The 12,010-nt window shown below is 44.4% G+C and overlaps 1 protein-coding gene across 1 annotated transcript in view; it reads left to right on the top strand.

The window, feature by feature from the left end:
- Window positions 1–12,010, top strand: part of sec24b (SEC24 homolog B, COPII coat complex component) — a 37,933-nt gene that overhangs the window by 21,380 nt on the left and 4,543 nt on the right. Inside the window, exons 9-23 of the mRNA XM_075481989.1 lie at window positions 997–1,123; window positions 1,226–1,335; window positions 1,464–1,576; window positions 1,655–1,773; window positions 2,748–2,803; window positions 2,889–3,095; window positions 3,665–3,788; window positions 5,840–5,998; window positions 6,074–6,247; window positions 7,470–7,580; window positions 8,154–8,329; window positions 10,174–10,311; window positions 10,498–10,602; window positions 11,358–11,450; window positions 11,822–11,925. Coding sequence (XP_075338104.1) covers window positions 997–1,123; window positions 1,226–1,335; window positions 1,464–1,576; window positions 1,655–1,773; window positions 2,748–2,803; window positions 2,889–3,095; window positions 3,665–3,788; window positions 5,840–5,998; window positions 6,074–6,247; window positions 7,470–7,580; window positions 8,154–8,329; window positions 10,174–10,311; window positions 10,498–10,602; window positions 11,358–11,450; window positions 11,822–11,925 — 1,916 coding nt within the window. The remainder of the gene's footprint in view (window positions 1–996; window positions 1,124–1,225; window positions 1,336–1,463; window positions 1,577–1,654; window positions 1,774–2,747; window positions 2,804–2,888; window positions 3,096–3,664; window positions 3,789–5,839; window positions 5,999–6,073; window positions 6,248–7,469; window positions 7,581–8,153; window positions 8,330–10,173; window positions 10,312–10,497; window positions 10,603–11,357; window positions 11,451–11,821; window positions 11,926–12,010) is intronic.

Below are 12,010 nucleotides of genomic sequence, written 5' to 3'. Positions count from 1 at the left end.
ACAGAAATGCATAATTCTCAGTTACCGGCAGGCTAATATTTATGTGACACTTAAAGGGATAGTTCGCCTCTTTTAACATGAAGCTGTATGACATCCCATGTTAGCAACATCATTTATGAACATCTTCTTACCCCCTGCTGCGTCCTGTGAGCAGAGTTCCAGCCTCGTTTTGGTGTTGATGAAGGTAGTCCGGCTAGTTGGCTGGGGTTTAAAACATAAAGCGTTTTGCTTCTCAAAACAATATGCGTTCAAAAGAGTAATACATTTGCACAGCAGGCAGTGATACGAAGGGAGAGAAAATAGGGCCAAGCGATTGTGAGGTCTGACTTTTTCCTGGAGAACCATTCTGTGATGCAAATGTATTACTCTGTTGAACGCATATTGTTTTGAGAAGCAAGACGCTTTATTTTTTAAACCCCAGACAACTAGCCGGACTACCTTCATCAACACCAAAACGAGGCTGGAACTCTGCTCACAGGACGCAGCAGGGGGTAAGAAAATGTTCAGAAATGATGTTGCTGATATGGGATGTTACACAGCTTCATGTCAAAAGAGGCGAACTGTCCCTTTAAGCTGGTCAAAAAGAGGGGAGCAAATACCAGACGTCCAAGCCGAGTTATGAGATCGAGCAGACTTAGATGCTGAAAATGCTCCTTTCTTCTCGCTGATGGTTCTTAGGAGCTCAAATGGAAACCATTTGTGCTCCACGGAGAAAAGGAAAGAAAGGGAGAAAAGAAACACAGAGAAACACTCCTACTTGACCCTGTTGAACCAGCCGAGGCTCTTCAGAACAAAGTCCAAAAAAGGGGAAAGAAAAGCAGAAAATTGGGTCAAGGACTGCAAGTATTCCCTCACCCACATTCCCAGAGAACGGGAAACAAAGTCCTCTTCAGTCGGCCGCTGAAGCACGAGCAGAAGAATGTTTGGTAAAGGTCATCATAGGGAGAAAACAGGGAGAAGAAGCATAGAAGTTAAAGTTTCTCCATCTCTCTGCAGCAGTTGCCAGTGATCACGTCCAACACCATCGTGCGCTGTCGCTCCTGCCGAACCTACATCAACCCGTTCGTCACCTTCCTGGACCAACGCCGGTGGAAGTGCAACCTCTGTTACCGGGTCAACGATGGTACGAGGCCGCTCCGTTGTTGCCTTTTTCTTTTTTCCCGGATGTTTAATTGCGTGTTTTGATGCAGATTTCGTTGCTCCTTCATTTTTTTGTCTCGTTCAGTTCCAGATGAGTTTATGTACAACCCCGTGACGAGGTCGTACGGCGAACCCCACAAGAGGCCAGAGGTCCAGAACTCCACGGTGGAGTTCATCGCCTCCTCAGACTACATGGTAAAAACATCCGTTTTACCTGCAGTGTCATTATTTCTCCACTAGAGGGAGGTCTTGTGTTACTCCTCGGATCCCAGTGTAGAAGTTTTAGTCGCGTCTGACCATGCGTCTGTCTCCTCCGGGCCCAGCTGCGACCTCCACAGCCGGCGGTCTATCTGTTCGTGCTGGATGTGTCTCACAACGCCGTGGAAGCGGGATACCTGAAGCACTTCTGCGAATCACTTCTCGAGAACCTGGACAAGTGAGTGCTGAATATATCGGCTCCATGAGGAAGAAAATTAGGCAGATGTCATTAATTCTCTTGTGTTTTGTGTGCCAGGATACCCGGGGATACCCGGATAAGAGTGGGTTTCCTCACCTTTGACAGCACCGTCCACTTCTACAACCTGCAGGAGGGGCTGTCCCAGCCGCAGATGCTGGTGGTGTCGGACATCGACGGTACGTCTGTCTGTAGCACGACCGGGAAAAGGAGAGGACTCCCTTTCCTGTGGGGTTCTGGGCCTCCGATCTGAGAGAAATTATCCAGAAGTGAACTTGAGTTGCAGCAATGATCAGAGCCTGTGGAGTTCTCTAGATGCTAAGGAGAAGAGCCTCAATCACTGGGGTCACATGGCGCTGAAAGGATCGGATTATTGGCTAATTTACAATCAGACTGAGTTATTAAGTGCATGTAGACACCTTAATCTGACTAAGAACTGGATCGGATGGGATTCAGACCCCGAGATAACTGGGTTGAAAGTCACTCTAAACCTGCTTGTAGACGCTGAAGCACGTGGTGAATCAGACTTTGCGTTCTGCGCATGCTCCAGATGTTTTCCCGGGGTCGTGACCCGGAAGTCAAAGGAGACGATATTCCTGTTGTTGTCGCCGTCAGAAAGAAAGAAACAACGCGATGGAGAATGCTCCGTTGGGCATCGAGTTTGTGCAACAAGCAGCTCATCACAGAGCAAATGTAGAGGGACGTAGCTTCATCTGGCTCTGCGTTCTCCATCTTTCTCCAATGCCTGAGTTTGTTGTTGTTGTTGGTGGTGAAGAGGTCAACAGGAAGTGGCTCTATTAGCAACAGCTGGAATGGGTACAGTGCCACCTATCATACCGGGGTATGACACGCTTTGTGCCTCTGATCCCATTCATTCACCGCCAGATATCCAAGGAGAATTACCCTTGCTCAGCTCATTCTGATTGTAATTTAGCCAATAATCCGATCCTTTCAGTGCCATGTGACCCCACTGAACCTTTACGATTCCGTCCCACAGGTCCTCTCAGTGCGACTTTGGTTATTTTCATGTCCTCAATAATAACAACAATGTTTTCCGCACAGTAAAGAAGGTGAAAAGGAAGAATGAGGACATTTTCAGGCGTCATTACGGGCGAAATAGTTTGTTTTAATGTCACGTTTTGGTTCTCTGCAGATGTGTTCATCCCGTCTCACGACAGTCTGATGGTTAACCTGAAGGAGAGCAAAGAGGTCGGTCTTCCTTCGTCTCTTTTCAGCACATCAGAGCTTCCAGTTTTCTTTTTTAAAACTGCATCTTTCTGCTCCGCTCCCTCAGCTGGTGAAGGACCTGCTGACGTCGCTGCCGGCCATGTTCAGCCAGAGCACGGAGACCCACAGCGCCCTCGGCCCTGCCTTACAGGCCGCCTTCAAGCTCATGTCCCCCACCGGGGGCCGCATCACGGTGTTCCAGACCCAGCTGCCGACGCTGGGCGCCGGGAAGCTGCAGTCCAGAGAAGACCCCAACCAGCGCTCCAGCTCTAAGGTTCACCCGTTGTACAGTTTGAGTCTGTTATTCTTTGTTGGCGGCACTAAGGATTAAGCCGTCATCCTCCATGATTTTAATGCCCACATTTATCAGACGGAATAGGGCTTCTAAATGATGGCTTTGTCATCTCTTCCTGTCATTTATGAGGGTTAAACCAAGCCACAGGACGGAGGAATTACAGCCAGAGAACCACTAATGTGTGGATTTATACTCGCTGGCATTTTCACTGCTGTTATATATTTACATCCCTGCCACAGATGCTTTTATTACCCCCCCCCGACACCACACATGTATCTCAGATTTCAGCTCAGAGACCGAACACCTCGACGGTTTAAGATCTGTGCTCGTCTCATCCCAGAACTCTGATTTATTGATATCCATCGTCTCATTTTCTAATCCGAATAAACTGCCAAGAAGTCACGGTTTCCGGAAATCGCCAATAAAGCAAAGTGAGAACAGATGTGGCTTCTTTTTAAAAAAAAGATTGTGCTTTCAGGAGAGTTCAGAGGCTTAGAAGCATTCAAATTAAAAGAAAATGTCATCCTGAGAATGTGTTGTGTTCACAGGGAGTGCAGCACCTCGGTCCTGCCACAGACTTCTATAAGAAGCTCGCTCTGGACTGCTCGGGGCAGCAGATTGGAGTGGATCTTTTCCTGCTCAGCTCCCAGTACACCGACCTCTCCTCGCTGGGTAAGAACACAACCTGCTGCTGTCCTTCCAGCTCTTCTGACCCTCTCTGTTTCGCTGCTGCTTTATCTCGTCTGTGATCAGCGTGAGAAAAGGTTTCGGGCTGCTTTTTCTTCCCCAGAATAAAACATCATTTTGTCCTCATTTCATCCATCGAACCATATTTCACACGGTGTCTCTAACACAAATCTCATGTGATGAATTCGCTTTATTATTCTGTCCCACATGAAGCGGCTCAGATATCAGACCACCTGCATCGTAAATTCTGGAGAAATATTTGGGATTTTGGCACGTTTTCCATTCCTTTCTCCTGTCCTCTCAATGGGCCTCAAGCAAGAACATTTTCCTATTTTTATTCTAAATTTCTCTCATTTTTTTCGTACAAACACGCCACGTCAGATTCAACAAACGCTCTTAACTTCGGATAAAGATCGTAAACGACCTGCGTAAATGATGAATCACACTCGTGCGTATTTAAGGGCATGAGGATAGTAAATTTGCATACTCCACGCCCAAAATGATACTATTTTAGGAGCTGTGCTTTCTCTCTGCTGTGCCAGGAAGTGTTGTGTTGAGTCATGAGAATGGCATCAAGGAACAAAAAGAACAACTTTAGGGGCTCTGAGAATGAAGTTCTGCTTTCAGGAAAATCTGTCATTTTTAGCAGTGTCAGCAGTGGAATTACGGGACCTGCTAAAGCCAAGAAATGGGAAGTTATTACGAGTGCTGTTAATTCCATGTCACCTGTAGAAGAAATGGTTTGATATGAAAATAAACGCTGTATCCAGACATCCACAGCTCCACAGCAGCGTATGCATTGCTCTGATTATGTTTGGCAGCCCAGCCACGGCATGAAAGTCCCTCTTAATTTGTATTTGTTGGACAGCGATGTATGGAAATCTGATGTACCATGATGGGTGATAAACTAATGAGAGCTTTGATGACCAAGGGGAGCGCACGACTCACAGAGGACTGGGACACCCCCGATCTGTCTCCAATCTCCCTCTGAAAGGTTCCAGTGGCCAAAAATCCAAGGGTGGTGAGGACCTGGGCGTATGGTGGAATTAGGTTTGATCGGCGTGTTTCTCTCTGGAGTTGTGGCTCCAGCAAGCTGCATATGTGCAGCAGCACAGTCCTTGGGAATCTTAATAACGATCTCAGCGATTCGTCTGTCTACACTGTCTCGGAACACACGCTCTCTCCCAAGAGCCTGTCGCACTAAGGCATCCAAAAGTAGTCAGCCGCTGGTTACACTTCCCATTAACCTTGTTATATACAGAGTCAAATTAACCTTCAATTAGTGCATAATTTAAGTCAAACAGAATAATTTCAGCATCATTATGGGGTATAATGTATATTTATTTATTTTTGCTTCAAAGTAATTAAATATACAATCCCTTAGTCAAGCAAACTTGATTCGAACAACAGCGGACTATTTTAGGAAACTCCAATGACAGGTCTGGATCGCTCGTAAATTCTGTTCGTACCTGAAAGAAAACGTAAAATACGAAAAGATTGGTGAATGCGCAAATTCTCTTAAATCACTCGTACGGACGATTTAAGAACAAATCTGTGCGTACGAACGGTTGTTGCATGAGGCCCAATGTCTCGAACCCTTTTCAGAGACCGGATACGTGACATTAATGGCTTTAACTGTGTTAAGTAGCAGCATTTAGCTGCTTTTACGCTCCTGGCGGCTTCATTCGGACACACCCAGCCAGCGTTCTGATCGCAGTGCTGGTTTTTTATCTATTTTAAAGACAGCTCCTATCTCAGAGTGAGTTATGTGACATGTTCAGGTGCCGTCAGAACAACAGAAAGCGGTACATGACTGATCCTGTTTGAATATGTTTGGTTGCTTCCTTCTTTGTTATAAGGTGGTATTTTTCTGTTTTGTGTGTCTTTTATTTGCTGTTTTTGCTTGAAAGTGTGTCAGGAATCAGAAAAAATGCTCAGTTTGGTCTTGCTTTGGCGTGTTGGACCCTTTCCTCCCATCTTTGACTTACTAAGGATAACAGCAGCATCCTCTTCTGCCTCTTCTGCCTCTTCCTCAGCTTGCATGTCCAAGTATTCAGCGGGCAGCGTCTTTTACTACCCCTCCTTTCATTGCACCCACAACCCGGCCCAGCTGGAGAAGTTCCAGAAGGATCTCGAGCGCTACCTCACCAGAAAGATCGGCTTCGAGGCCGTCATGAGAATACGATGCACCAAAGGTGAGCGGGTCAGACGTCCCTCGGTCCGTTCGGACGCCTGCGGTGTGCCAACACTAACCGTGTTCCTGCTTTCAGGTTTATCCATCCACACGTTCCACGGGAACTTCTTCGTGCGCTCCACCGACCTGCTGTCCCTCGCCAATGTGAACCCGGACTCCGCCTTCGCGGTCCAGATGTCGATCGAAGACTCTCTGGCGGACTCGTCTCTGGCCTGTTTCCAGGCTGCTCTGCTCTACACGTCCAGTAAAGGTAAACGCAGGCGAAACCATCTCCTCGGCTTCAAAGCAGAGCTCTGAGTGCATGGACTAGTTTTTCCAGGTCCTGCTGATACATCAGATCTTTTAACCTCGATATATTTTAAGGTGATAGTAGGCTGACTTTGTTACTGCTTTAATGTGTTTTTCCAAATTTAGGTCTGAGTCCATCACTACAACCAGATTTCTGGCCTGGTTGGTAGTTTCTAGGTATATACACTGGAAAAAAATCAAAGTCTTACCAAGTATATTTGTCTCATTTCTAGTCAAAATATCTCATTACACTTAATATCAGACACAACTGCCTAACAAGTTCTATTTCAGGCAGATATAGGGACTTGTTTGAAGACAATACATCTGGAATATCTTGAAAAAGTACTTAATTCAAGAATATTTTTCAATATATTGAGAAAATAGGCCACGTGTGTTTAGTTTGAATCAAGAAAAAATGCACTTGTTATTGGTTAAAATACACTAATTCTAAGGTATTTGTGGGTTAATTGAACTTAGATATTTTTACTTGTTTTGAAATGTCTTGACAAGCCACATCTTCTTGTTCCATTGGCAGATAATTTTGCTATTTTTAAGCAAAATACACCTAATTTTTGTTCCTTTTTTTTTTTGCTTTTGAAAGCTGGCTTTTTTGCAGTGTGCCAGCAAAGTATGGAAGCACTGAAAAAAATCTAAGTCTTACCAAGTATATTTGTCTCATTTCTAGTCAAAATATCTCATTACACTTAATATAAGACACAACTGCCTAACAAGCACCATTTCAGCCAGATATAGGGAGTTGTTTGAAGACAATACATCTGGAATATCTTGTTAAATGAAAAAGTCTTGAAAACAAATTGTTTTGAGTCAGATATCATATGAAACAAGCTTTTTTTTTACATTTGAAGAGGTTTTTAAGCTAATTTCAAGATCACTTTTAACTCAAAAGTCCTAAATATCACATTTTATTTCAAGAAATCTTGACAAGCCGATTTTCACTAGTTCCATTGGCAGATTTTATTGCTTATTTCAAGCAAAAACGTCTCGTATTTGTTGTTTTTTTTACTTATTTTTGGAGGGGCATTTTACGCACAGCTCCTCCAACCAGCTGCAGGAGATGGGTTGTTTGGGTCGATTCTTCCGGAGTGCATGAGCCAAACACTGTGTTCATTTCGCCTCTTTGGGAATGAATTATCAGCAAATCATGTTTGTTTCCCAACCCGTAGGAAAGAGGCGTATCAGAGTCCACACGCTGTGTCTGCCGGTCGTCAGTCAGCTGAGCGATCTGTACGCCGGAGCCGACGTCCAAGCTATCACATGTCTGCTGGCCAACATGGGTGAGTTGGCTGTAGAAACCATCCAACATCTGCTCATTTAAAAACACGCCGGCTGTGGTTCGCTTAGGAAGCCGAGCTTCTTTTTGCTTTACATTCCCTACATTTAAACTTTGGTTAAATTAGGCCCAGAATACATCTGTGATGTGTTCAGAGAATATAAAGCCAGCAGAGCTCTGAGATCCAAGGACTCAGGTCAGCTGGTCCAGTCCAGAGTCCAGACTAAACATGGAGAAGCAGCATTTAGCTGTTATGCTGCAAACAAGTGGAACAAACTGCCAGTGGAGATTAAACTTTCACCAAATGGAGACATTTTTAAATCCAGGTTAAAAACATTTCTGTTCTCATGTGTCTATGCATGAAATCTGCACGATATCTTTCAACTTATCTGGACTGTTGCTTGTTTTTCAATTCATTTAAATGATTTTATTTGCTTCTCTTTATATTCTTTTATGTATTTTTAATGCTTCTTCCACTCCCTGCTGCAATGCTTTTATTTTATGTGAAGCACTTTGAATTGTTTTATGGTTTTACTTCTCTGCTTTTCTGCTTCATTGTGTTCTTTTTGTATTCCAGCCATCGACCGGTCGATTTCATCCAGCCTGTCGGATGCCCGGGACGCCCTGGTCAACGCCGTGGTGGACTTTGTCAGCGCGTACAAGAGCAACGTGTCCAACCTGCAGCAGTCCGGACTCGTCGTCCCTGCAGCCATGCGCCTCTTCCCCCTCTACATCCTCGCTCTGCTCAAACAGGTGTGGCTGCTCGCCTTAAAGGAAGCCACACAAATCCAGGGCTGTGTTCGAGACTGCATACTACATACTACATACTCATCGATCAGACAGTATGCAGAGCGTTTACCCACAATGCATCTCGCTCCTGCCCTAGCCGAAATCAGCCGGCCTGAAGCTGATTTCGCTTAAGCTATAAACTCTGTAAACTTTAGCAACATTTGAAACATTTTCAGGAGAGAAAGTAGTCGTTTAGATCCCCAACGTGTTGAAAACCTGACAAAATACCGGCTGTTTACAATTTTGTTCCCACGAATTTGGCGCTACTAAAGCTAGCCGCAGTGAGCAACGCACTTCCGGTTATTTTCACAAAATAAATTACCCGTTGCCTTTTATCATAGGGAAAGCCATTACCATACAATTGGTGCTTTTGTTTTGAAAACAGGAAGTGAACCTACCCTCGTTGTAGCTAGCTTGAAACTGCCGTTTTGACAGGAAATGACGATCGGCGACGTCACGTTACGTTGCATCTTGGGTAGTTTGAGTATGAGTAGTAACCTCATGATGCATACCCAACATTTCTGTGAATCTAGTATGCATCCGGGAACTTCTCGCTTACTCAAACTGGCATACTCACTCAAAAAGTTAGTAGGAGTAGTAGGAGAAGTATGCGGTTTGGAACACAGCCCATATTTCGCACACGTATGCCATGTAATGCAAAACAGACGCATTACAGTCTGGAAATGTGAATTTTTCTCCCACAGCTGAAGCATCGAGTGAGAGAGGAAGCTGTGACTCTCTGCTGTATAACAAAAATAACAAATACTTGTACATTCAGTTGTAAAGGCTGTGTTCAGTCATGTGAATATTTATCCACCCAGGATTTGCACACACACACACACACACACACGGAGGGTGTGCCCACATTTACTCATCCGAATAACACAAGTGGAAAAACAAACTGAGCTTACATCTTAGAAGGTAATGAAGTTCTGCAACGTTTGAAGCATTAGTCAGCAGGAGTAAAAACAGCATTTAAACTTCTGAACTCAGGATGAACACAATGGCCGCCTGACCAATCCCAGCAGAGGTATTCGTCTCAGAGGGTGTGTGTGTTTGTGAAAGAGGACGTTGGTTTTAAGCAGCTGTGCGCTAAAGTTTTTCATGTGGTTTGTGACTCAGACTGTCAGATGAACGAAAACTAGGGCTGGGCAACGATTAAAATGTTTAATCTAATTAATCACACAATTAATTAGATTAATTAATTAAAAAATCCAAAAATGAATCCAAAAGTAGTGTATAGCTTTTAGCATTTAGTTTGATTTTAAATGTGCTGCCATATGAATGAAAGTGCCATAACATTTGTTGTGCAAACACACTTTTAACATCAGCATTTTTATCTAGTTTTATATATTATATATATATATTATATACATATAATTATATATATTTGTATTTTTTATTTTTATTGTTATTTATTTATGTAAAGCACTTTGGTCAACCCAGGTTGTTATAAGGTGCTATATAAATAAACGTGACCTTGACCTTGTAGTCAACAGTTAAATCAAATATTTTGTGTAAATCTCAACTTAAACAATGTTATCAAATACAAAATTAAAGCTCATTGCCACTGCATTATGAGCTTTAATTTAAGGGCATTAATGTTATCCTGTTCGCTATGAAAAATAAAAAAAACTACCACAAAATCCTGAGCCACAGTCACGACATTAAATAAAGTAAAAGCCTGTGAGCAACAGACTTTTACGATACAATAAAATGGAAAAGAAAACCTGTGTTAATGCGAGTATACGCGATAATAACGAGTTGAGTCGCCCAGCCCTACTGAAAACCTTTCCATTTGTTTCCAGAAAGCGCTGCGGACCGGCACCAGCACGCGGCTGGACGAGCGCGTCTTCGCCATGTGTGAGTTTAAGACGCAGCCGCTGCAGCAGCTGATGCGGATGGTTCATCCCGACCTGTACAGGCTGGACAACATGTCGGACCAGGTGGGACGCGCAGAACCTGAGCCAAAGCTCAGCCCTGATGTCTTCAGCATTGAGCTTCAGATTCAGAGCCTGTTGGTGTGAATGTGGTTGTTCTCATGCTGGATTTGTCAGTATGATTGTCTTGTGGCCGTCTCTGTTGACGTTGTTCGTCAAAGTAACACCTCACTACTCGTGTGTGACCTGCAGGGGGCGCTCCATCTGAACGACAACATAGTTCCTCAGCCCCACCTGCTCCACCTGTCTGCTGAGAGGCTGAGCAGAGACGGAGCCTTCCTCATGGACTGCGGCAGCGTGAGCATTTACCCTTATTTCTTTCTCACTCGCTCCACGTGGACCTTTTCCTCAGAAAGTTTAACACACATCTGATAACAAATGTTGTTATTTTGGCCTATAATTACGACATGTATTGATTAACCGAATAATGTGTCAGAATGACCGGGACGACAACAACTGCAGCGTTTTCATTAAGCTCATAACTAAACTAAATTTAAAAGGATTTTCCTCCAAAAATACAGAGAAGGTACTCTAAATATGTGAAAACAAAACAGATTGTGCCCAATTCTGCCTCGGAAAGGCTGCAGAAAGCGAATTATTCGACCAGGAAAAACAAAGTATAAACAATAAAGAAGATTAAGTATTAAGAACGATATCTACAGACCACCATCCAGGCCAAGCTACAACCCGCCTCTAAGCATAGCTACCTCACAGCTTAGCTTAGCTTAGCTTAGCTTAGTTTAGCTCCCCTGGTGGGGTCCTCTCAGCAGCTTTGTTGAAATAAACATGCACACCGTCATTAAAGCAGTGAAATAAAAATTATTAAATGAAGGAAATAAAGTTCTGTCAGATTAAAGGTGAAGCCTGAAAAAATCAAAGCATTTAACGAGAAGAAAAAAGCAAAAACTGTGGATGAAAAAGCATAAATAACTGATTTCTGTGTTCACTTCCTCCTGTTAAGCAGCGGCTGAACTATAAAGTTTCTGAGTCTTTGATTTTTGCTCATCTCTTTGGATTTGTTGATGTGTTGCTTCTTCTTTTCGCCCCTCCAGGTGTTTTATCTGTGGATCGGCAAATGCTGCAACGAAATGTTCATCCGAGACGTTCTGGGCTGCCCGAGCTACGCCTCGATCCCCCCCAACATGGTCAGAAAGACAAACACGATGCTCCACATCCACCAAGCACACCGTCACCCAGATGCTGCAACCCATCGTGCTTCATTCCTCTGACAAATGACTCACTTCTGCCTCATAATTCAGCAGAGCGGCTTCTCTCTTTGACTTATAGAAAAACGACTCATGCAGCAAAACGTTCTGCTGGTGTATCTGTTCACCTAGAAAATTCTGTCATTGCCACACTGTAGGCGTAGGAGCTCCACCCAGAGCAAACAGCAGCTGTCAGCACTTGTTTCTGCTGCGTGTTGTGTTCCTGTAGCAGCGCAGCCTGGGTGACGGTGTGCGTCCACGCAGTCAGGACAGTGGTGCTGATGTTTTGCTTCTTCTTCTGTGAACCCCAGAGTCACGTTCCTGAGCTGGAGACCACTCTGTCTGAGAGGGTGCGAGCGTTCCTCGACTGGCTGCAGGACAACCGAGCGTTCAGCTCCACCGTTCACGTCGTCAAGTAAGCACAGCTGGGCCTCACATCTGGCCTCACATCTGGCCTCACATCTGGCCTCACATCTGCCTCTTAGCCAACAGTCGGGAAC

This window comes from Odontesthes bonariensis, chromosome 13 (genome assembly GCF_027942865.1).
Source record: "Odontesthes bonariensis isolate fOdoBon6 chromosome 13, fOdoBon6.hap1, whole genome shotgun sequence".
Lineage (NCBI taxonomy): Eukaryota > Metazoa > Chordata > Actinopteri > Atheriniformes > Atherinopsidae > Odontesthes > Odontesthes bonariensis.
This window is presented reverse-complemented; position numbering and strand designations above follow the sequence as displayed.